At 37.7% G+C, this 27602-nt stretch overlaps 1 protein-coding gene across 2 annotated transcripts in view; it reads left to right on the top strand.

The window, feature by feature from the left end:
- LOC110443750 (ataxin-1-like) overlaps positions 1–27602 on the top strand; it is a 119205-nt gene that overhangs the window by 65570 nt on the left and 26033 nt on the right. Inside the window, exon 1 of one of the 2 annotated variants that reach the window (XM_021488141.1) lies at positions 7952–8112. The exons of the other annotated variant lie outside the window; for it this stretch is intronic. Coding sequence (XP_021343816.1) covers positions 8007–8112 — 106 coding nt within the window. The 5' untranslated portion in view covers positions 7952–8006. Of the gene's footprint in view, positions 1–7951; positions 8113–27602 lie in introns of those variants that run through there. 2 annotated transcript variants of the gene reach the window in all.

Here is a 27602-nt window from a genome sequence, read left to right as displayed (position 1 = left end):
ATGACAGGTTTCAATCAATATAAATATATTTCTCTATGACGGACTTCAATCAATATGAATATTGCTCTATGATAAGCTTCAATCAATATAAATATATTTCTCTATGACGGGCTTCAATCAATATAAATATTTTTTGTTTAAAAGGTTTTAATCTTTATAAAGTTTTCTCTGTAAAATGCTTCAATCAATATAAATATTTCTTTTTGATGGGCTGTCAAATAAATATTTCTCTTCTAGACTTAAATCATTATCTTATTCAAGTTTCTTTGATGTTTGTTTTTGTCCAGTCAAAATATGGTCTTGGTTTGTATCAACCGTTACACATGACATATGGTACAAACGCCAGATAATTGCCATGCCAATTAAAACAATTAATGCATCTTGTTCATGTTAATATATACTGATTATTTTCAGGGGCAGGGGAGGTAATCATAATGATCCATACAAAGGATTCTGAACATTTGTATATTATGCTATTATCCTTATTATCAATTATCAGAGTACACAACGTAGTCCCTGGCTGAAAAACTTGTTTAATTTGAACAAAGAACTTCTGGTCTCCCTAGGGAGATAAGTAGTATAGATGACAGAGTCCTCGACATTAGTAATTTACAAGTGCTGCATCTCCAACAAAAAATCACATCTACAGCATAAAAGACAGATTTTAATTTGATGGGGAAGAGAAACTTGTTCAGCACTGACGGATGTCTTTGAACCTAAATCTCCCTGATTCATCAAGATGGCAACTGAATTAATTAAGACCAAGGGGCTTGTGAACCAAGGCCCGCTAGTAGACTGGTGCAGCTAGTGTATCATAGTTTATACCTGTACACACTCCAATTTTATTACCAACAATATATATAGTGCCACGATTCTGTATTAGGTCTACATAAACATAGTTTATTGTCAAACACTTGACAACAAGGATATGTGGAATATTTCATTTAAAAAAAAAATATATGTATAAGATGTATAAAATGTAGGTGCAGGCCACGTTTACATAACATATATAATGTAGGACATGTTGTAGGCCGGCATAACATACATGTATATTGAAAGGCTGGGTTGACAAAAACCTCAAACTGTGAGACGTAGATGTAGGTGGGTTGACATAAACCTCAAACTGTGAGACGTAGATGTAGGTGGGTTGACTTAAACCTCAAACTGTGAGACGTAGATGTAGGTGGGTTGACATAAACATCAAACTGTGAGACGAAGTCTTTTTCTACACAAGTGTTGCATATAAAAAAAAAATACACATCTAGCAATGGATTTTATAAAATTATAATTGTTCAAAAATGATTTAATTTGAAACAAAAATAAACAAAACAGAAAACCGATAACTACAGGGATCCAACTCAGGACCTTTAGTAATATGCACGTACTGTTTATTCAAGGTATTACAATTGAATGCTGCTATTGAGAAATTATAAATGCACAGCATCAAAATGATAGAGGAAAACCTTGGCAAGGGAAGTAACTCAATGCTAGAAAAACTCCTCTTAGTTGCTTTGTCTTGTATAGTGAGCTTACTCTAAGTAAACAGCTCTGTAATGGAACTCTTCATTGTTGTAACTGATGCATTGGTACCCTTAACCTTCAGGATAAAATCCTACAGCATTGCTTATTCAGAAGTCTTCTGAGAAAATGTTTATTAGATGTATAAATGTCACCAAGACAACCTCAAGTTGGACTTGATCCATCAATTTTCAGATACTCAAAGGTACTTATTTGGCCAAGTACTACAACACTGAATAACTTGTAGTTGTGTTGGTATTTCCACTCTGTGACCCTGACTTAATGTTTTTACCCTGCCTGCCTCAGTGCTTGACATTATCAGTGAAAACTTTGCCAGGCAAATTAGGCATGTCTGGTTTTCGTACATATCATTACAGAAATAAGCAGGCCAGATTTGGCTGGGGTCACCCTCAAGGTCAAGCTAGCAAAATTTACTTTTTCATATCAAGGCTATTTCGGCTCTGGTAATAGGTCATTGATGTATAATTGTGTTTTGTTATGTAAGCCGGTAATGATAGAAATTGACCTTACCTTCTGGATCAGTCTGATGTTTACAAAGTGTGTGATAGGCTGTGTGACTGGTGAGTTACAGACTCCTGTCAACCAGTACACTTTCAAATTAAAATTATTATTAAAATCTGATTTTCCTACATTTTATGTCACAAAAATCCTAGTCATTATAAAAATTGCAACATTTAGAGATTTGAAAAATAAAATTTAATATATAAAAGTTAATTTTGATTTGGAATGTCAAGTGGAATGTGTAAGATGGGTATGCTTCAAGTGTTGTACCATGTGTTGAGTGAGGTTGGATGGAACCAGACTCACCTACCCACTTGTGTAAATCAATGCTACAGTAGATTGTGGTATACTGGGGATAAATACAATAAACAGTCAATCTCCCCGTCCCCCAGGACACACATTACAGCCCTATAAACATTCACATCAGATTACCGTTTATCTCCCCAAACTACATGATTTTAGCACCCTGCTAAAGAAGTTATAGTGTCGTGATTCAGGACCGAGGAGTCTGGAGATTGGTTTTAAGTTTAACCTTAAGTGCCATGTTTGAAATCGTTTACAGAAATATATTGGAGTCTGGAATTTTTTTCAAAATTATTCTTTTGATATATACTGCAAGACTGCAAGACATCGTTTTGATACCATTTTAGCTGAAAGGATCCTTTCAAGAAATTAAAAAACAGATCGTTTGTTGATTTTAATTTTAGATCTATGCTTTTTAGGTTTTTGCATGCAAAACAGATGTAACTGTGGGATATGGACCTATTTCTTTCCAGTGAAAATTTGCATTTATGATGATGAGATTGTCTTAGGGGAATTGTAAATGAGACAACCTTGTGGTATAAATTGTATAGATTTCTTTATTCCTTCTATCATATTGGGAGACATCTGCAGTATTTTGCCATGTTTTCTACCTATTGGCCAAATGGCAATTTCTGCAGGTCAATTTGACTAATAATGTTAACAAAGATATTCGTAAAATTAAATATGAGCAGACCAAACCTAGGTTTTAGATGGTCAATATGGTTGCCCGCTGCCTTTTGTGAAAAATAATGCATCTGGTGCCTGTGCAACTATAATTGGTTGAACGGTACTTTGTATAAATATTAATTTTTTTACGCAATGATTATTTCTGCTAAATATAGCTTGTTATCGTCTATTACTTGAATTAGTTATTTATGGTGGGGTTACAAATAATGTATTGCCGAGAGTTACACAATTTGATCAATAATTGAAGGTCGTGTTATCCTATATGGATATCGTACAAAAGGTATGGACATTTAAGTGGGCGTGTTACGGAGGTGGGCGAACAGCAGATCGACTCACTAATAGGCGTAAATCTAACCATTAATGTAACTGCATGCTGTCCTATTCCCTTACAGCCATGTTGTCAGAATCCCGAAAATTATTACAAATTTCTAACAGATTAAATTTTGAGATAAAAGGATGTTAATAGATAGCACTTAATACATCCACCTCCAAATTTAGATCCAAATGCCCACCTTCCCAGTTTGACCTGTACACAGACAGGGCAAGAACAAAGCCCAGGAGTAGAGGACTGCTGACCACCACGACCCTAGGAGTGCCCATTGTTAAGGTGGAGGAAACAATTCACTCTACCATGTGTGTATTGGTTAGGGAGCAAGACAAATAAGGCACACTGCATTACAGAGTGATGCCTTGATGTAAATATCTGTCAAGTACTGCAACAATTTTATAGCGTTCATGATTTTAATCTAATTTTGATTCCCCTTTATTGGCAATTTTTCACTGTTGTTACACACTGGAGTGTATTAGTGTGTGAGGGGAGAGGGTTAGATATTCACCGTTGTTACACACTGGAGTGTAATAGTGTGTGAGGGGAGATGTCAGAAGATCAGGGTTAGATATTGACCAAGGCAGGATTGACTAGTGTGTATGACAGGTCCTGTAGGGCTGGCTGTATGATGTAATGTAGGCTAATCATTACTGATCACCCCAGATCTGCTGGAGGTTCAGCCATAAACCACTGACAACCCACTGGTCAGTCAACTCTTCTCAAAGTTCATACCGAACATCCCTCTACTTAAGGAACTAAGGATTCTGTCCGACCTATGAGGAACTACAGCCAACAAGGACACATTTACAGCAATATGAAGTCTAATATGAAAATCGTGTAAGGAAGTATGTACAGTTCGGGAGGACTAAGTTGATTTCCTTTCATTAATCATTTACAGATTCTGGAATAAAAATTATAAGGAATGTTATTATCATCAAGCTGTGCAATATGCTTTCATAAAGAGGATTACAACTACATAGGTAAGTTGTAGTATTTTATGTGAATTTTAAACAATACAGATGTGAACTTTAATCAAGCAGTTGCCTATTGTACACAGGCTGGGTGTTCACAACAGTTTGACATGTGTGTTCAAAACAGTAATTAAAGATAAATATTGATTATAGTATATAGGCTTCTGTAGGAGATCACCCTAAAAGGATTTCAACAAGTAAGACAGTTTCTTTTGACGCTAATCTGATTCAGCAGAGGATTTCTTATGTACATTTCCCACCATTCTCTGTGCCCCAAGCTGGGATTTTCAGCAGAGAAAATGTTCTCGCTGGTGTTGTACTAACAATATTCTGGTACTTTCTCGAATTTTCCAAACTGTCATCAAGAAATCTAGTGTTTTGATAATACATATGGTTGTGATTGTACAATTTAAATTGCTAGTGACTTGTCTTCCATACATACAACACTGCTACAAACATTCAGCACAATTCGATAAAATGTTTTGTAGAATATAAACTTCGTATTTGTTAGATAGTCCATCTTCATATGACCTTGGCTGTTGCAAGGACTTTTAACTCATTCACTCCTGAAGACACATTTGAACTCTTCCATTTCAAAGGTTTGAATTGTTCATTATAAAATCTCAGGGGTGAATGAGTTAAACCTTGATAAAAAGAACTGTTAAGTATTATAATGCTAGTTATTGGTTCACACAAATGTTCCTGTACAAACCTTGTTTACATGTTTGTAATAGAAAAAAACTATGTTTTATGATCTGACTTTTGTGTAAATAGCTTTGTGATGCGGGGACCTGTTAAATATTATATAGTGTTATAAAATGTCTTTTCTTGATGAAATTTTCTAAAACAAAAAAATCTTAATAGGTTTTCACTGATTCAGTGAAACCTGTGGGTATAAGATAGTGGTAAAGATCCTCCCCACAACTCTCCCGCCATCTTCATTGTCAATTTCCTATTTATGGCACTACCACATAATTTCAAATTCTTTACATCATATGATTCACTGTGATAAGATTGTTGATTTGTCAAGAAAGACCATCAGTTAAAGTGAAGGCCACCGTTTCATAAAAACGATGTTCAAAGTACTGTATTGATCATAAATGCATATCAAGATTATAAAAATAAATATGCCTTCATATATTATGCTATAAATTGAATATGCAGAGTGATAGTATCAGATGGTATGACGGAGTTCTAAGGGCTTAATGTCATAAGCGGTACGGCTCTGAATGGAGACAAATTCAATCATTCAACAAACTGAGGTTTGAAATTCATTTTGACGATTAAAAGTCGCTATTTAAGGTGAACATGTGCTTCTGTTAACTGTAACTAATTGTTTGCAGTGGTGTAACTGAGCTATGTTATCAGGAAAGGATCAAATAATTAGCTTATTTTAGCTCATTGATATGCATTTCTGCAGAAAGATCTACCAGTTTGTTATCAGAGTGTTTGGATGGCTACACAAACTGCCCTGGAATGTGTGTTTATATCTACTTCCCAACCTATCATAGAAATATTTACCCTGAAAGCAGTCCGCAACAAACCTATTCTGATAAATAGGGAACTGTAAAATTTGTTTATCTGCTGAAACTTGTCATTGAAATTTGAAGGTTGTTAAGTTATGGGAAGTGACTCATTTCAAATAAATTCTGAAATGGGAAAGGAATGTTTCTTTTTTATACTCTGATAAAGAGATTTTTTATACTCTGATAAAGAGAATTCTTTTCCATGATTATTAAAGATTGTTTTGAATAGTTTTTGTTACTTATCCATTCTAAAAGTACCAGCCACTGTATTTACTATGTGATTAAAATCTCAGTGTTTATTTTCACTTCCTTGTACTGGACACTTCAGAATGATAACTAGACTGTCCTCCACTGTGTACTTACACTAAGTAGATGATCTCACTGTCACAGTAATGGTTCAAACAATACTTTGAATATTAAAGAAAGTAGTACCTACACGTGTCAGGTGCTTTATATCTTATGTATACATGCTAAGTTTTTATATACAAGGATTCAATCCATTTACATTCACTTTTCGTTTAATACCAGGTGGTACTACTCAGACAGTGGTCAGTGCTAAAACGGGTTATTAGTAGGTCACATCAACACCAGTGGACAATTGGTCACTGGTAGTAACTAGGTCACTGGTAGTAACTAGGTCACTGGTAGTAACTAGGTCGCTATAACACAATCAGTACAACTACACATTGAGGCAGACAGTCACTTCTACTTGCTTGGTCACTGTGAAACCAGTGGTTACTAATGATTAACTAGGTCACGGAAAGATCAGAGGTCACAGTGAGACAGTATGTACTACGAACAAGGTCACTATCAGAGCAATGCTCACTACTTTCTAAGGTCACTGTGAGACCAGTGGTCACTAATTACTGAAATCAGAGGTCACAAGGTCACAATGAGACAGTATGTACTACCAACTAGGTCAACATCAGAGCAATGGTCACTACTTTCTAACTTGGTCACAACAGGGTTGATGCTCATTACTGCATAGCTAGGTCACTATGAGACCATTGGTCAGGAGTACTAACTGGGTCACTCTAAGACCATTGGTCAGTAGTACTGGTCACTATATATGAGACCATTGGTCATTTTGAGGTCACAGTTAGCTAGATCAGGAGTTCCCCAGTAATAGCTACTTGTAATATGCTGTGTGACAGGCATTAGCTAACCACAGTTCCTTGCTGACATAGCATCATGTGTTGATTCTATTGATCGAGGGGAAATCCTGCAAGATTGGTGAAAATTGTCAAGTGGAAATGTATGAACTAGCAAGATAAAGACTGGTCTGTGTTGTTATCACTGTGTGTTGTTATCACTGGGTCGTAGTGAGTCACTTGTACTCTACATTCACAAAATCTTTTAATTTTTTATCTGTGATTAAATTTTATCCTTGTTATTTGAGTAACAAAAATAGAGTTAACTTTTTTAACCCAATCCCAGCAGGGGGTAGCGTGGCTGCTGGGAAAACCGAGCTGATCTGGAGACAATACAGCAGTATTAGTTGAGTGGGTATGACCCTCGTATCATGTGTCGCTCAACAGGATGTCACAGAACCATAGCTTTCTTGTTTACGTCTCCACAGGATACCAGACAAATATTACACATAATTTTAATCTTGGGTTCAGTAAATACATATTATTGCTGTGTTTGTAGTGTTTCCGACCTCAGCGTTTCCGACCCCAGTGTCGTGTGGCAGTGCACTGTTAAGGACATAGTAATATAAACAGCTCTTTTTCCTAGTGTCACCAACAAGATGGCAAGGGCAAGAAGTATGCAAGCAATGTCACTCCAAACCTTGTAAATAGATCTGCTCTCAAGAAACTTTAGGGTAGGTGACCTCTTATACTCCTCAGTAATTCAACAATGCCTCTTGTTAAAGTCAACACCATTGTTCCTGTAATCAAAATTATTTCATATTATTTCTCAGCTTCAAATTGTGTAAATAGGTTTCTTTGGAAGTCAAGTGGAAGGGAAATGCACCGAGTTCCGGGGGAGACAGAAATAACTTGTCTGACCCTGTGTGTACCAGGAAACTATGCTGGAGGGTACTTGTAGGGTGATCATGTAACTTACTTCTATCTTTCCAAAAGTGCAAGATATTAAATGATATGAAGCACTTGATGAACAGGTTGATAAAAAGGACTGTTTACATGCATGCTAATGAGCTGCCACTTATTCTCCGACAATATTTTCATGTTTGAAAGATTGTTTTTTAATTTCACTGGAAAGATTGAAGCTCTGATAGCAGCTGATACTGTTGGTATGTATGGTATTTTGGTTGAATGCACATCAGTAGATTGACTATTGTCAGATATGGTGCACATTTCTGTGATAGAAAATAAACAACAGTTTGATTGTTTGGCTAACAGTGACAATAACGTAGATCTTTGATGGAAAATTTCCACAAAGTATCACATATCAGAAGACTTGAAGTAGGTATGTAAGGGAAGGACCAAGGAATGATGTAGATCATTACATTCTCAAATTGAATTGATACTTTATTTTGATGCTGTTACTTTAGAATTTTGCTAAAGCAATAATTCAAACAAACTTTCTCAAAAGAACAAGTTTGTATCACTTTGGTTGTGGTTATTAACCCTTTCACCCCTATGTAACTTTAGTAGACTCTACCATGCATTGATCTGGATGAAAGGGTTAACTAATAATGTATGTAACTTAATTAGTCTGATCTACCTGCACACAAAGTTTAAGAATGTGTTACTATGATGTCATCTTGAAATGAAGATTTGATTGATACAGAACATGATGATAATTTTTGGTATGGTTAACCATTTTTGAACACTTAGTAACAAAAGATTAAATTAATAAACAAAAATGTTGATGAAAACAATTATGTAATGTATTCTACCTAATAGTCCATTAAACGATTTATGATTAAGTTACCTTTTACAGTTTTGAAGCATTAGTTACTATTACTGCTACTGAGGGATAAAGGTATATAACCTACCTGGGCCTATTAAATGCAGGTCCTGCTAAAATCTTATACAGTATAACCCTTCTAAACCGGATGTTACCTGGGCCAAACTATCTGGCCGGTTTACACTGGTGTCAGCATGTTTTTTTTTGAAAATACAAAAATATAGTGTTTTGCATACGATCTGTATTCAAGTGTGTCAATATAAACAACAGAGAAATGAATCAATAACATCGTTTAGTTATTTACAGAATATACGAAGACCGACTCAACATTAAATAGCGCTTTTTTGTTTAGAATGTGTTTGCTTTAAATTGTAGCCGGCCGATAGAAATTTAAGGACCGGAATAAACAGGTAGTTTTTACATGCATCACTATGCCAACTTTTGTGAAACAACGCCGGTTTTCGGAATGGACAGGGTCCGGTTTATACAGGGTTAAACTTCTATGTTTATATAGGGTATATGCCGGGACCACAAATCAAAGCTGGTTTAGACAGGGATCCAGATTTTACAGGGCAACAGGGGCCAGTTTAGACAGGTTATACTGTAATTAGCATTACTTCATAACAGGATTGACATTTTGCATCTTAAATTGTAAACTATGAACACTGTTTAATTAAATAACATAAAAAAACATTTCTCTCCCAGGGGTTCACCTACTGACTTACATAAAGTTTCAAATATCATTTGTCAATCTTTTTATTATTCCTACATGTCTTTCTCCTCATTTTCACTAAATGACTAGTGCCACTTCCGTAGAGGCTGACAACCCAATGGATGTGATTAACATGACGAGCTGATAGTAACACCAATATAACATCACCACAATCACGTTGTTCCTGTAAAAGGTCTACCTGGGCCGCGTTATAACAGCCTTCCAGATACTGGTGTCCTTGTCTCCTCCTTACTATGACTGTCATGCTCCTTGCCTGCATGCCTATTGCCAGGGGCGTATCTGGAATGTGCCGTAAGGGTCGTCTGCAGGGGTCATACTCCAATAACACAACTTGTGGAGGTGTTAATGGTGACCTTTCACCCTGAAAACTTGTTATGCCAGTATCTATGTTAAAATGCTTTATAAGGTTTTCAGGAATCTCCAGTCGTTTCTGTATGATTTTGTGCTATGAAGCGTTTGGAGTGACAGACATTTGTTTGCTTTTGTAAATAAAACTGGCAACAGTAACTGCTACACACATTTTACCTTAACGTGTCTCGCACACGTACACACGTGTTCCTTGGCTACCACGACATGTCATGCATGTGTATGGGTGTAGACTTACACACGTGTAAACTTACACACACATGTAAACTGACACACACATGTAAACTGACACACACACGTGTAAATTGACACAAATGTAAACTGACACACACATGTAAACTTACACACACAAGTAGCTCACACATGTATGTTGATTGACAGATGTGAATTGACACATATGTAGACTCGAACACATGTGTTGACTAACAGGTGTATATATATACTGACACATGTAAACTAACACACATGTGTGGCAGTTGTCTTCCAGGTATAAACTGTGAGGTGTGTAGATGAACACACACCTGTAGAATGAGAACACTTGTACGAGTAAACCACTACAAAAACACCCTTCGATTTAATAGCACATTATACTTGGTGATAAAAAAATTCTATGTGCTGTTTTACATCCTCTGTGGTTGTTAATTTGCTGTATTTTAACATCAGCCGGCGTATAAAAAGTAATAATTAGGTAGATTGTCTACTATTGTGCGGAATATTGATCTGTGTTATATATGCCAGCTTAGGTATATAGGACTCAATCAATGGTGGCCATGTTAAGTTGGCTATTACTCATTTTTATAGCAGGTTTATTCATCAGCTTGTGGAGTGGTAGTAATAGTGGACATAATTTGAAGTGACAATTATGAGGATAGATAAGCTAATAGGATAAGAAACGTATATTTATGTTAGTTTGTTCCCTGTAAAAAGTTCAAGGGAAATTAGCATAAAGTACTACATCAGTTTCTAAATTTAACTTGCCCACATTACATACGCACAGGCCTGGAGTAGATGTTGGTATGTAGATATAGATTGTACATGTGTGAAAACATCAATAGAACTGGTTGATAAGGAGGGAGATGGGGAGGAGGACAGTAAAATATTAATATGTCTGTGACACTGTACTCCAGCTTTACTGTCAGACTGAATTATAAATTAGCACAAGTATAGTTTACAGGCCCAGACTGAAATATTAATTAGCACAGGTATAGTTTACAAGCTGAACCATTCACCTTGTGTAGAGGGGCCGTGGATAAGTAAATATGTGGGTGATTGATAACCCACAGTACCAAGTGACCTTCCCAGGTCGCGGTGGTGGTGGTGGAGCTTAGTCTATGCTTGGCTAGCATTACATTGTGACTGACATGCTTCACCCAATTACCTGCTGTTTAGGTATACCCATATAGATAAAAAGGTGTAGGTCCGGGTCGCTCAAGTATTCAGGGTAGTACACAGAGGATCTAAAACGGGCTGTAGGCCTGCAACAAGGCTTTTACAAACTGGTTTTGACTTATCTTACAAAGTGGGTGCTTGCCTGTGTATAGTACAAATATAACACACAAAGAACCAGCAAGTGACTTCAAAAACATTTTGGGAACTTCACCAAGAAAAACTGGCTTGACATTTTTTCAGGTTAAGCTGGATATATTGTGCTAATCTTGTCCAAACTTTTTACATGATTGGTTTGATCAGCATTGCGGTAGTGGATTTACACTGGACAAATATAGCGTATTTATGCTGACAGTGTTATAATCAGGGTGGTAAGTACATGACTTTGTATCTCTGTTGGAATGTTGGATCACTGTAAGTTTGGGTGTCACCCAGGAGTGTAAGATCAGCATGTGACAGGTTTGCTATTCATCTTCTAGCTGAGGTAAGAGCTTTATATTGGCTAGTGTCAAACAGGCGGAATTGGTTTTGGTATTTGGTCCCATAGCTGAGTGTCAAACATAAGGAATTTATTGAATGGCAAATAGGATTCGGGATATTTTTTTTCAACCCCTGGATGACAAATGTGAGTTGAACATTTTATGTTGAATAAGTTTGGAGTTGAAATGATTACAGTTTTCCGGGGTGACAGACATATAAGATTTAAATTTGGTTTACAGGTCCCCAGGATGACTGGGTTTAAGGTTTAGTTTACGGGTCCCCGGGATGACTGGGTTTAAGGTTTAGTTTATGTGTCCCTGGGATGACCGGGTTTAAGGTTTAGTTTACGGGTCCCCTGGATGACTGGGTTTGCTGCTGGGTTTAAAGGTCCCTAGGGTGACTGCAGGTTTAGGTTTAGATTACAGGTCCCCAGGGTGACTGGGTTTAAGGTTTAGTTTACAGGTCCCCGGGATGACTGGGTTTGCTGCTGGGTTTACAGGTCCCCTGGATATCTGGGTTTAAAGTTTAGTTTACAGGTCCCCAGGATGACTGGGTTTGCTGCGGGGTTTACAGGTCCCCGGATGACTAGGTTTAAAGTTTAGTTTACAGTTCCCCAGGGTGACTGGGTTTAAGGTTTAGTTTACAGGTCCCCAGGGTGACTGGGCTTAGGGTTTAGTTTACAGGTCCCCAGGGTGACTGGGTTTAAGGTTTAGTTTACAGGTCCCCGGGATGACTGGGTTTGCTGCTGGGTTTACAGGTCCCCGGGATATCTGGGTTTAAAGTTTAGTTTACAGGTCCCCAGGATGACTAGGTTTGCTGCTGGGTTTACAGGTCCCCGGATGACTAGGTTTAAAGTTTAGTTTACAGGTCCCCAGGGTGACTGGGTTTAAGGTTTAGTTTACAGGTCCCAAGGGTGACTTGGTTTAAGGTTTAGTTTACAGGTTCCCGGGATGACTGGGTTGAGGTTTAGTTTACAGGTCCCCGGGATGTCTGGATTTAAGGTTTAGTTTACAGGTCCCCAGGGTGACTTGGTTTAGGTTTAGTTTACAGGTCCCCATGGTGACTTGGTTTAGGTTTAGTTTACAGGTCCCCAGGGTGACTTGGTTTAGGTTTAGTTTACAGGTCCCCAGGGTGTCTGGGTTTAAGGTTTAGTTTATAGGTCCCCGGGATGACTGGGTTTAAAGTTAAGTTTACAGGTCCCCGGGATGACTGGGTTTAAAGTTTAGATTACAGGTCCCTGGGATGACCAGGTTTAAGGTTTAGTTTATAGGTCCCCGGGATGACTGGGTTTGCTGCTGGGATTACAGGTCCCCAGGGTGACTGGGTTTAAGGTTTAATTATAGGTCCCTAGGGTGACTGGGTTTAAGGTTTAGTTTATAGGTCCCCGGGATGACTGGGTTTAAGGTTTAGTTTACAGGTCCCTGGGATGACTGGGTTTGCTGCTGGGTTTACAGGTCCCCGGGATGACTGGGTTTAAGGTTTAGTTTATAGGTCCCCGGGATGACTGGGTTTCATGTTGGGTTTACAACTTATTCAGGATTACAGACTGGAGTTTACAGTGTTTTACTGTTGATAGATTGATGTCATATGAAGCCATTGATTGCGACACATTGAAATTCTCATTCATCCTACATGTATACACGTAGATATGACATGTTGTATGATGTATACACATTGTGATTGTCAAATATCAATGTAAGCTGTATATTTTAATGAAACTGAAACACCAATTATTTCCTGTTCATGTTATCACTATTATTCGCTCACCTGGTCCGAAGGACCAAGGTGAGCTTATGCCATACCGTGGCGTCCGTCGTACGTACGTACGTACGTACGTACGTCAACAATTTCTTTAAACGACTTCTTCTTCTTAACCACTGGTTGGAATTAAACTAAATTTGACTGGAAGCATCCCTAGGTGGTGGGGATTCAAAATTGTACAAATGGTGGGGCTGACCCCCCAGGGGGCTGAGGGGCGGGGCCAAAAGGGGTCAATTTGCCCATATTGCTTTAAGCGACTTCTTCTCTGAAACTAAAAAGTGGATATCAACCATATTTGACTGGAAGCATCCCTAGGTGGTGGTGATTAAAAATTGTACAAATGGTGGGGCTGACTCCCCAGGGGGCTAAGGGGCGGGGCCAAAAGGGGGCAATTTGGCTATATTGCTACAAACGACTTCTTCTGTAGAACTGTGCACTGGATATCAATCATATTTGATCAAAAGCATTCCTGGGAGGCAGGGATTTAAAATTGTACAAATGGTGTGGCTGACCCCCCAGGGGGCTGAGGGGCAGGGCCAAAAAGGGTATTTGGCTATACTGCTTTAAGTGACTTCTTCTCTGGAACTAAGTGATGGATATCAACCTTATTTGACTGGAAGCATCTCTAGGTGGTGGAGATTCAAAGTTGTACAAACGGTTGGGCTGACCCCCCAGGGGGCTTAGGGGCGGGGCCAAAAGGGGCCAATTTGGTTATATTGCTATATGACTTCTTCTGCAGAACTATGCCATGGATATTGATCATATTTGGTCGGAAGTATTCATGGGAGGCAGGGATTCAAAATTGTACAAATGGTTGGGCTGACCCCCCGGGCTAAGGGGTGGGGCCATTAAAATGCATTACTCCGAAATGGTTGAGATCCCCACCATATAACCATATATACAATTGCTGAGTATAAAGAGAAGAATGCACATTTGCTTCCAGGATGTCCCTAGGGTCTGGCCCCACCCTTGGAGACATAGTCCCTGGGCCATAACTTTAAAACGGTTGAGATCCCCACCCCAAAACTATATATACAAATGCTGGGCATAAAGAGACGAATGCAATCATGATATCAGAATAGACCCTGGGGTCTGACCGAACCCCTAGGGACCTAGTTTCTTAGTCACAGCTTGGAAACAGTTGAGAGCCCCACCCTATAACCGTATATATACAATTGCTGAGTATAAAGAGATGATTGCACATATGCTTCCAGGTTGGCCTTGGGGACTGCCCCACCCTTGGAGACTTAACCCCTGGGTCATAACTTTGAAATGGTTAATATCCCCACCCCAAAACTATATATACAATTGTTGGGCATAAAGAGACGAATGCAGTCATGACATTAGAATTGATCCCAGGGTCTGCCCCACCCTTGCAGACTTGGCCCCTGGGTCATAACTTTGAAACGGTTGAGATCCCCACCCCAAAACTATATATACAAATGCTTGGCAAAAAGAGACAAATGCAGTCACAATATTAGAATCGATCCTGGGGTCTGGCCACAACTCTAGGGACCTAGTTTCTGAGTCAAAGCTTGGAAACAGTTGAGATCCCCACCCCATAACCATACATAAAATTGCAGGGCATGAAAAATGTAATATAGCTATGCTACAAGGATTGGCCTTGGGGTCTGGCCTATTCCCTTGATCTCATTTTGAGAATAGTTTGCCATGATTGCTTAGGTATCCAGGTGAGCGATACAGGCCCTCTGGGCCTCTTGTATTGTGTTTATAAACGGGATTTTCTTTTTTAATCGTGGTTTGGTTACATGTATATATATGTCTCAAGCATTCAGGCATACCACTTCTATTTAGTATGAACTATGCTAGTATGAACTATGTTACCTGTAGCATTCAGGCATACCACTTCTATCTAGTATGAACTATGTTACCTGTAGCATTCAGGCATACCACTTCTATCTAGTATGAACTATGTTATCTGTAGAATTCAGGAATTCAGCTTGTATGAATACTATATGTTTATAAGTGTGTCCTCTCATTTATAGGACTGCTAATAAACATGAATCGCTAATGAAAACTAGAAATTTATTTACGAAATCAATTTGATCAAAACATGCTTTTTGTAAACCTTGTGTGATTTATTTCATTACATGATGGGTGTATTAGGAAATGCCACAGAATTGTTATAAAAATGAGCAGGTATTTTGTGGAGAGTGTCGGGTTGTGAATTGGATACTGTTTTGTGATCACCGTGCCAGGTAATGGTCACACGGTCTACCTAACTCCACTACATAACAATCTATTTTCTATGTATTGATGCATAGCCAATTTTTCAGCTAACGAGCATAATGTGTAAGTGAAGGTATAAATAGGATTGTACAGGTAAGCAGCAGGTGTTGTCAGAGTCTTGTCATGTAAAGTCTATCATACCTCCAGGTATCATCTTTATAGTAACAACACACATTATATTTCTTGTTAACATCACCTTTTTACTAAAAATGTTATGGCATGTTGTAATTAATTGATTAATTGGATCATTCATGTATAGGAGATTTAGATAATCAGACAGAAATTAATGTTCAGCACATTGGAAAGGTTTAGGATAAAATGTAATCCATTATATACAAGTGTCTTAACAAGCAGATGGATTTCATTATTCACTGGCTGTTCAAATGAAACTTTGAATCCATATATGTTCAATATTACTGTGATACACTGATTTTACTAATCAGTCTTTATGTATGATTATCCTTAGACTGATAATGAACTACGACCTATCACCAAGACACCCACACTGACCTTTAACCTGACACCAATATTGAACTCCAACCTATCACCAAGACACCCACACTGACCTTTCAACCTAGCTGACACCAATATTGACCTCCAACCTATCACACTGACACCAAAACTGACCTCCAACCTATCACCCTGACACCCACACTGACCTTTAACCTGACACCAATACTGACCTCCAACCTATCACCCTGACACCCACACTGACCTTTCAACCTGACACCAATACTGACCTCCAACCTATCACCCTGGCACCCACACTGACCTCCAACCTATCACCCTGACCTTTCAACCTGACACCAATACTGTCCTCCAACCTCTCACCCTGACACCCACACTGACCTTTCAACCTGACACCAATACTGACCTCCAACCTATCAACCTGACACCAATACTGACCTCCAACCTATCACCCTGACCTTTCAACCTGACACCAATGCTATCCCCCAGACAGTTCTTATTTTGTTAACTGTACGTTTTCCCATTCACTAAGCATTTTTATGTCGATTACATTTTATAGATGCCATTGTGGTAATATTTCATGTTAAAGTTTTCTCGGTTCTTTGTAATACAACCTTGATTACACAGACCTGACCCCAATACCAGAGTGATACCTGTTTGTTGTAGACCATTATATGTTTCTAACCTCTGACCTTCGATGGATTGACACTAGCTCACTATTTATACACAGAAACACCAGACTGAAGCACACTAGGTATACCTGAAACTAGCTCACTATTAATACACAGAAACATGAGGCTGAAGTACACTAGGTATACCCGACACTAGCTCACTATCAATACACAGAAACACGAGGCTGAAGTATACTAGGTATACCTGACACTAGCTCACTATTAATACACAGAAACACGACGCTGAAGTACACTAGGTATACCCTACACTAGCTCACTATTAATACACAGAAACACCAGGCTGAAGTACACTAGGTGTACCTGACACTAGCTCACTATTAATACACAGAAACATGAGGCTGAAGTACACTAGGTAATCCCGACACTAGCTCACTATCAATACACAGAAACACGAGGCTGAAGTATACTAGGTATACCTGACACTAGCTCACTATTAATACACAGAAACATGAGGCTGAATTACACTAGGTATACCCGACACTAGCTCACTATTAATACACAGAAACACCAGACTGAAGTACACCAGGTATACCTGACACTAGCTCACTATTAATACACAGAAACATGAGGCTGAATTACACTAGGTATACCCGACACTAGCTCAGAACACAGAAACAACTATACACAGAAACTAACTATACACAGAAACATGAGGCTGAAGTACACTAGGTATACCTGACACTAGCTCACTATTAATACACAGAAACACGACGCTGAAGTTCACTAGGTTTACCTGACACACGCTTACTACTAATCAATCAACAAGCCCCATGGCCATTGTACTGTTGCTAATTTTAGAAATCAATATTGATTAGTCGAAAAAATTATTAATTAAATACCTGACTGTCTGGCTGCCTGTAATGAAATCGGTGTATGTGATGGGTATAGTCACCCTGCTGGCTGTATGGTAATTACTTGGACACTGAGGTCTGTATATATGTGGGTCGCATATTTGACATTGTTACTGGTATTGGACAGTGTATACTAGTATTGTTTGATTAAGTATTCATGACTGTGGATCCAGTTCTACACACAGTATTTCTACAGCTTCACTTTTAAAACTTTAATGACCAATGTAAATATACTCTCATACTTGTCTGCATTTTGAAATGTCCATTGGGGGGGGAGGTGGGGGGGGGGGATTCCACATGCTGGAAATTAAAAACATCAATTAATTGTGTCTATATATACATCCTAGAGGGAAATATCACTTTTAAAAAGCATCATCTGAGTTGGTCTTTCAGACGAATTCCTCAGATCTTAGAAAATAGAAACAGTTTAGCTAATTCACTGGTTGAAAATGCTTAATTTTGGGTTCAAAATTGTGAGTCTCCATCCAAAATAGGGAGAGCTATTCAATGATAGATATAGATAATAATTAATCACCCTGTCAGTAGATCAAGATTCCATCTGAGATTTTATGTGGGACCTAATTCTATAATCACCACTGAGGTAATATAGAAAGTGTAAAAAGCATTAAGATAATCTGCTGGTAAAATACACAAAGAGCTTTTGTAATCTGTAATACTTTACCCTGTGCTAAATTGTTTCCCTTCAGACTTTTAAAAATAGATGTTCCTGGTGTTGAAATCATATCAAAATGTTAAAATACAGGTGTATACATCTGTCACAATATCATCTTCCTCCTTTAACCCTTTCACTACTGTAGACCATAATGGACTCATCCATATCAATGCATGGTAATGTCTACTAAAGTTACATAGGGGTGAAAGGGATAAATTACATTTTCAGGCATTTATAATATTGTTTTAATGGTTAAAATCTAACTTTGTTTAATATAGACTTTTAATGAGGCAGTTATTGAGGGTTTTGTTAAATGTTGATTTGCTTCCTTGTTTCAATATTATTCAAGTGAACATGTAAATATAAAATGTTGTTATGTCGTAATACAGTCTGTTTCTCTGATCTCAATAGCAGCATTATAAATTACTCCTGCATGGTATTGACTGGCTTTAGTTTTGTATGAGATTTACCTCAAACTCACTTTGACCTGATGATAGGTTTATGATATATATAAGTTGTGTCTATGTACGGGGCTGATGTAATATTGACCCAGATAGAGGCTATAACTACAGCCAGGCAGTTAAAGCTACAACAAACCTGTGACATCTTGGCAGTGTTGATTCACCTGTGGATAATCTAAAACGTCTCACCCAGTGTTTGTTACTGGACTGTAAAACCAGGATAATTTACAGCAATCAGCATCCTGTGTCTCAAAGGAGATTCATTTAATAGTTGTGTAAAAAGTTACCCATAAATGACAAAATGATGGTCTGTATTGTGTATGGTCTAGCATCTACTGATTATTGTCATCAAACTTTAGCACTAGTTTTCAGTAGGATACTCTGTAATAGGGTCAACTGTATAGCCGTGGTCCTACTACGTGTGTACTTTGACTTGTGGAAGGATTAATTAATAACAACCCTGGTTACTATATAGGTGTAAAGTGCCAGGTATAGTGTAGGACTACTGTAGAGATGTGTTGTACTGATACACAGCTGTAGATAATACTGGGATCATAATGATATATACTTGATATTTACTGATCATTAGTCTAGTTTTGAGTGTTTCATACAATTGTCTGTGCCTGACTGGACTCATTAAAGCTGACAGCTGGCCCTTACATTCCATTCTCCCTACTCCAGCCAATAGATGTTCTGTCACCTTGTTAGACCTGGTGGATGTCCTACAGATGCTACTGAGAGACATACAATATCCTCTGTAATTCCTCCTGGGTCTCGGGCCTGGTGCTGATATGTATGGCTGTGCAACAACCCTACTAATCACTTCTGTCATCTACCTGGACACTACAGTGTGGTGTTAGACTTGTCTGTTGGTACTTGTACATAGTGTAGCTCTATAGTTCATACTTCACTTGGTGTTATCTCCCTTCGTTAATTTACTCATTCTACGATCTGCTTGTTAATTATATACTCAGTGTATCAGTGTACCATTGTATTATTACCTTTTGTTAACTCATTCACCCCTGAAATTTCTTAATTAACTATTCCAACCTTTGAATTGAAATAGTTCAGATGTGTCTTCAGGGGTGAATAAGTTAATTAAACTGGGTATAGAATAATCTATTTGTTAATTATTCCGTGTTATTTACTGTTACTTTTACTTGACGGACACCGGTTTTGACTTATCTTCAATATTGTCTCCCTTTGTTATATATATCCTTTGTGTTATCTCCTTTTGTATATATTTTTTTTAATTTTCATTTTATGTGTACAGTTACATATGTACACAGTGCACAACTCTGGCTTTCTCTCAAAAGCTTAACTAAAGTAAACGAAGGAGCATCAACACCAAGGATTCTGTTACGGTAGACGTTTTATTGTTGACATTAAAGGTTCTATAAAGACTGTTTTTAGCTTGCTTGTTGAACAGTTCTAGATGGTATTTGGTAAATTCACACTATTTATTCTACTGAAATATGTTAGGAAGGATTTCACATGTTTCTTTTTTTAATATGAACAAATTTCATTATTTGATCTTGGTATCTTACACGATTGGCTCCACAAAAATATTAAGGTTAGAAAGTGCAGTGTTTTTTATGAAATTGAACAGTTCTCTGGTATTTGGTAACAGTTGTAATAATATAATGTGAGCTGCTTAAAGGGAAGACAGTTCAATACTGGAGATGGTGTGGAGAATCATCCCCCCTCAAACTCTGATGTAGACGCAGGTACTCGCCCAATACTACCAACAATACGGTTCCTACATGTCAAATATTGCTATGAGTCATATATGTGTAAGCATCTATATATGGAAAACTCAGGAAAGTAAATGGATTTCTCTGGAGATCTGAAAGACTTGTGGTTTACATATGATTGTTTTGTATTAAGGAGACAAATATAGGTTTACAGACGGGATACTGAGTTAGTGCCTTAATTGCCCACTGTTCGTGCCGGGGAATGTAACAGTGGGTTACAGGTCTATCATCCTGTAACAGAAATCTCATCTCCCCCAGACTGCTCAGCAAATCTTCAATAATTGTATATGTGCAAACAAAATTACCGGTAGCATGTACATCATTATTATCAATTATAGGAAATACAAGTGAACCAGTTTTCGAAAAATTGCATCATCTTTGATATGAAAACAAAATTTGGAATAGAATATGATGTTGTAGCGAAATTTGCGTGAATTCTTTTGTGTATCTCTAGAGAATGGTGATATCTGTAGGGTCTAAAGACCAGAAAGTTGATGTTATTCTCACATTGCATGGCATCGTCCTTTGATCCTCAGAGTCTTTGATGAATAGTTGGTAACAGGGTTAATTTGCTGTGTGAAAGTTGTGATAAAAAGCGACATTGAAAAATGCAGCATAAAAAATGCCGGAAACCCCGGCAATCAGGTCATTCAATGGAGAACCAGACAATCACAGCATTTGTATTTGTCCCCAGTAAACCCGTCAAAACACTTTGATGTACCAGGGTGGATAATAATCAGGAGTTAACTAAAAAAAACTAGATGGAAGCAATGCATAACAAACCGACCAAGGTTCATCTAGTTCACTTATCCATGCTCATTATGCAACAGATAGAAAAATGCGTTGGATCAATGGATGCGATCTGGATTGGAGCCTATCTTGCCACTATAATGCCCACTGGGTCGAATTGTAGTGCACTCTTTGTCCTTGTCCAGTCACCAAAATAAAACCCATTGATACTCCAGCCGGAGCAGATTACTTCTACTCGTTGGCCTGAACATCTGATAGACCATTCCATAGCATTATACCGGCTTGTCTGCTTTTGTTTTTTCTGCTAGATCTGTTTTTGTATTGCTTTAGTTTGCCAGACGAATGTATGAGATGTAGATCTTCAGTTGGTGTGTCGCCTACCAGACCTGTCAACTTAGTGGGAAGTCTTTCCACCAGGCTTGTTAATTTTTCGTTAACGCCTTACCCCGATGGAATAGGAGAGAAGGATCAAATTTGATTTCTGCCTTTTACGGTGTTAATGCCAACCTTATTCTTATCAAGTTGAAACTGAAGTAGGAAATGATATTGATGTTACATAGGAATACAAATGCATAAGACATATCTTTAAAATAATTGGAGTTCTTTGAATTTTAATTGCTTTAAATTGATATTAACAGTGCATTGATGCTAACACGCATTAGTTTTACTTGTTCTGAACTTAATAAACAGCAAATCTAAATTTGACATTTGCCATATTAAAAAAAATGCCATATTAAAAAATAAGACCTTGTGATTGTCGGAGGTAAAAATATCCAAGGACACTGACAGCTGACCATGTGTGTGTCCGGTTTTAGGTAAATAGCTGTTATTCCAGCCTGGTACTGAAGCCTTAGATGTATGTATATATAGTCACATAACTGCCCTAGCATTATACAACTCACAGATGTATTTTTTAAATCAGTATTTTTAGAATATTATGATGTCACATGCCTGAATTATCAAACATCAGATTTGTTGGTTCAACACGAGCCACAGTTGAATGTCTTCTATGTCTGGGGCAGTTTTAGGAGGGCTTTCTGCTGACACTTGTTTTCTACAGGGAATCGCCTTTGTCTAGGTTTCAGGTTTAGATATTGAATTGTTCCAAATTTAGTGAGCACTGTTATTTTAAAAACTGTTGGTTTTAAAGAATAGATAGTTTTAAAATATGTGATAATTGATAAGTTTTAAAGAATGGATAGTTTTACAATATGTGATAATTGATAAGTGATAATATTCAAATTTGTTTGGAAAATATTAAAGCAGTTAGAGCTTCTTGGCTTTAAAATAAAAACTGGATTTAAGTGTCAGACAATTTTAATATGTTTAGTTGAAGTTTATGAAAAATGAATATGATGCCATTGTGGCAACCTGTCAGTGTAAGTGGCTCAGTGTATTTACTGCACTAGTGATGGAGATGGCTCAGTGTATTTACTGTACTAGTGACTGAGATGGCTCAGTGTATTTACTGTACTAGTGATGGAGATGGCTCGGTGTATTTACTGTACTAGTGACGGAGATGGCTCAGTGTATTTACTGTACTAGTGACTGAGATGGCTCAGTGTATTTACTGTACTAGTGACGGAGATGGCTCAGTGTATTTACTGTACTAGTGACAGAGATGGCTCAGTGTATTCACTGTACTAGTGTTGGAGATGGCTCAGTGTATTTACTATACTAGTGACGGAGATCGCTCAGTGTATTTACTGTACTAGTGACGGAGATGGCTCTCTCATCCTGCAGCATGCTGTTTTCTCATTTCCTGGACCGTGGTTCTCTCACTTCTACGGTACATCACTTATTGTAACCAATCAAAACTGCTGTTTAGTGATTATTGGAATAACTAACTGTCCACAGCCAATGTATAAGGTTGTGGCTGTACTTGTCAATATTCTTCTAATACCACAAGCATGTAAAAACCTGACAGAAGAGACTGGACCCTCATCTGGGGATTGCAAGGAAAGGTCAGGGGTTATATGGAAACAGGTGGCAACATTACTGACCCAAATCTAACTGTTCTTCAATCCTATTTATCCAATTACAGTCCTCAGATTTGTGCTCAGCCCATCATAAGAAAGTTCCATAAAGAAAACTAAACATCTGACAAGGCACCATTGACAGCCAACCCATTTGAATTGCTGAGCTGCTATCAGTACATTGATACAGAAATAATGTGTAATTATGAATAATGTGTTCATGATGGTCTCTGAAGAGACTCCAAATTTTTCTCTATAAATAGTTGCAGTGTTACGAGCCTGTTACTAAATTAGATATGAGAAGACTTTAGTGGACTGCCTCCCTCCCTAAAGTGTTAGCACTGTCTGTAAATAAACCTTCTCTCATCTCTACAGTGTTTAAAGCATTCAGGGCTAATTCCTCTGATGAAAGTTGTTTGGCAGCCTCACAAGTATTTCTGTACCAGGGTGTTTACACCTGATAACAAGGGACAGAAATCTAACAGCTGTGTTCTTTACTCTCAAATTTCTTGTTGAGATGTCTATGTGTTTTATTTCTGGTTTTAACATCCAAACATTAAACATGCACAGCATGCTGTCCAGATTATCCCAAACGGATCATCTGTGATCATAATTTTTTTTTCCAAATACCTGTTTAGGCCAGGTGTAAAGATAAGGTTTCAACTTAGCTTCAGTACAAAGCACTGCTGTAAACATTGCCTGTCTGCATTCATTCATAAATCTATGGTTACTACAAATACATTTTATAATCCATGTAATGGGATGGCTTTGGATCACTAGAATTCTCCAAGAAGTGCAAGCAAGTCATTAACGAAAATGTTTAAATGTCTGAAGCCGCTGATCCCCTAAATTCTCTGATCTATGTGATATATCTGTCAACCTTCTTCATATCACAGACACTGTTTCTGTACATCTTTAGTTCGGGCTATCCATGATAAGCACTTTTCTTATGTCTTTATGATGATTGTTTTTTCAAATTTCTTTCCATTTTGTAACTAGGAAAATAGATTATTTTGAGGTGTTTGCTGTATTATTTGTAAAATCTACAGAAACAATGTTGGCTTTTTCAAATTTGTTGAAGGGAGGAGACTTTTTGAAGCTTCGTAACAAATATCAACTCATTCACCCCTGAAGACACATTTGAGCTCTTCCAATTCAAAGGTTAGAATAGTCCATTATGAAACTAAAGGAGTGAATGAGTTAAAAGATCTCCTGTCAACCAACCATTTGATATTTGATTGTTCAGTCAAAATTTCAAATTCTTAAGGTTGTGTTTTGTAGTACCGTAAGTAAAAGCTGTAATTCCAGACTAGGCTTTCTCTTTCTGTAATTACATTGTAATATACTTGATGACATGCTGGTGAATGAGGATCACCACAAATTCCAGTCAAGGCCAGAAACAGGAAGTAAACCTATCAACCCTTGGCTGGTCAGCAAACTGCCTCAAGGCCACATCCCATTACTGGTCTAAACATATAACTTTATGCAAATTGAGGCTGTTCTAAGCTTTAGATGCTCCTGGAGGCGTTCAGATGTAACGACCGAGGCAACAGGACGATCATGTCTGCTGAACTGGACAAATTAGCCGAGACTTCACTGTCAACTTTTTCAGTATATTATGTTTCAACAGATTGTGATCTAAGGCTAATGGTTGTTCTGTTATTCTCTCTATGTTGGTGAGTTTCTTTGTAGCATATTTTGTAATTTTGACCCATAGATATAAAAAACTAAAATTAATAGGATTCTTTTTCTCTTTTAACAAGGTATCAGCAGGCAAAACTATATATAAAGACTTTTAAAGCTGGCAGTACAATACAAAATCATGAAATTGTGACATCATTAAAATTTCCTATTCCAATAAATCTAGACTTGCTTTATATTTGTGTCATATCTTTATGACAAGATCATACAGAGCAGGAGGAAGCTATACAGACAGTTGGTATATAGATTACATGTTAGACAGGGTAATTTTACAGGAGATATTTAATTGTGTAGTATAACAAACATTCCTTATTACTTCGTCACTTGTCATATCACGATGACAATATTATACACTGTTTTGTAATTCATTGGCTTTTCTATTCCCTTCTTCATGCAAAAAATATTCTCAGGTTTCAGGCATTTGGAACTCGTTAAAAATCTTTTGAATGGATTTTCAACTAATTACCATTTCAAATTTGATACGATGTGTCTGTATTGTAATATGACAATAACTAGCGTAAAATATTGTCATTTAGATTAATAGCAATTGTACTGTAGAGATGGCACCTGTTGTTACACACAAGGGAAGACCTTAAATTGGTCCAATTGAGAAAATATAAGGTGGGCGTTGGATAAACGCTTAAGGCTTCCTTAAATCCTGTATTCAGTTTGTTATATAAATATTGAAAATCAAAATGAAAAAGTTGAAAGTCGGATAGAGCAAGGGGAGATATCTTAATAGTCCCACATTGACCATCAACTTTTTTGGACAATTACTGACATTGATGGCTGAAATTCTGAGTTTCTAAGTTAAAACAAGGGGAGATAACCTAATAGTTTGACCATCGATTTTGTTGGACATTTACTGACATTGATGGCTGATGTTCCGGTCAGATAAAAGGGAGTGTTGTTGTATTGTTAGCCATCAGATATTGTCTGGTGCGCCTTATTGATATCTCCAACATCAGGATTGGTGAGAAGATAATGATGGAAAACCTAGCTTTGCTTCCTCCTTATGTATCTCCCGGAACTATCAGAGAATGGGTTCAATCTACTGAACAGGTCGGAAAGTAGGTTAGGACCACTACCAGTGGTCAAGTTAGAGCTCTGCTCATAGGACCACTACAAATGGTCAAGATAGAGGTCTGCTGACCTATCAGTTTGTAAGAATTGCTGTCACTGGTTATTGAGGTGTTCAGGACTTGGTTTCAGAGAATACCTGATGACTATTACTAAGGTGCTGTAAAGCCTCGAGATTGCTAAGCACTTCAAATGTGTGCCAGTGTTAAGTCAGCCTCTCACAAATCTAACAATTAAAGATTTCAATTAAAACTTTTTTCTCCGCCAATCAAGACAGGAAAGTGTCACTGACTGTGATGAGATCAATAATATATTACCACGAATATAGTCGTACCTATCAGACCGGCTATTATAAAATGTAATTGCTGTAAATTAATTGTTTCGTGTCACAGACAAATGCTTCTTCAATCTATTTCTGATTAAAAACAATAAAGCTTGTATCGTAGATGAACCTATTATTGATGTGTCTAAATTTAAAATAAATGTCAAAGAATTTTTCATTTCATTGGCACGCTGCAAATTTGTATCCTTTTTTATTTTATTTTATTTTTTAAAAGTCGCCACCTATATGTATACACTTTGGAATAGGTCAGGAAATAGAGAGAGAAAAAAATCAAAATTCAAATGAGTTTCAGGTTGTCTGAAAATTTAGACTGACAAAAAGAAGGTGAGGAGGGGGATAGTAATCAGATGGTTCATTGTCAGTAAAGGAAATAGGTCAAGTGAGGTGTAGATCATTGACACCAGTGCTTAATGGCTGGCTTATTGGGGCTTCTTCTGGCTTCATCTCCGTCAGCATCTGAAGCAGCAGGCCACCGAGGAGCAGCGTGTGCCTCTGCCTTGTCAACAGTCTCCTGTAATGGCTGATATTGGATCAATGCCTGTCTTGATGGAACATGAGCCGTTGACATTTCGGTGAGCAGTTTGTGACCAGTGGCAGTCTGTGATTAGGTGTGCACTACATAGCTGTTGTCACAGAACTACTGGGCTATTATAACTGACAGCAGCATGGGTACATCCTTATCCAAGGATCTTGTCAAATTAATAAAAAAAAAATCATATTTGTATCTGTGCTGGTGTCTTTTGTATGAAAGGACAGCTTTCTCACACAGGATATTGGGCATTTTCTAATATGATGATGCTGAACTTGTACACCAGGGCATGTCTAACTAGTGTACGTCAGGGCTGGTCTAACTGATGTGTACACTAGACTATACACAAGGACATGTCTTACTGGTGTACATCAGGGCTGGTCTAACTGATGTGTACACTAGACTATACACAAGGACATGTCTAACTGATGTGTACATTAGACTGTACACAAGGACATGTCTTACTGGTGTACATCAGGGCTGGTCTAACTGATGTGTACACTAGACTATACATAAGGACATGTCTAACTGATGTGTACATTAGACTGTACACAAGGACATGTCTTACTGGTGTACATCAGGGCTGGTCTTACTGATGTGTACACTAGACTATACA

The sequence above is a fragment of the Mizuhopecten yessoensis genome, unplaced genomic scaffold (assembly GCF_002113885.1).
Source record: "Mizuhopecten yessoensis strain PY_sf001 unplaced genomic scaffold, ASM211388v2 scaffold1961, whole genome shotgun sequence".
Lineage (NCBI taxonomy): Eukaryota > Metazoa > Mollusca > Bivalvia > Pectinida > Pectinidae > Mizuhopecten > Mizuhopecten yessoensis.
Note: the sequence above shows the minus strand (reverse complement) of the source record. Positions and strands in the feature narration are given on the sequence as shown.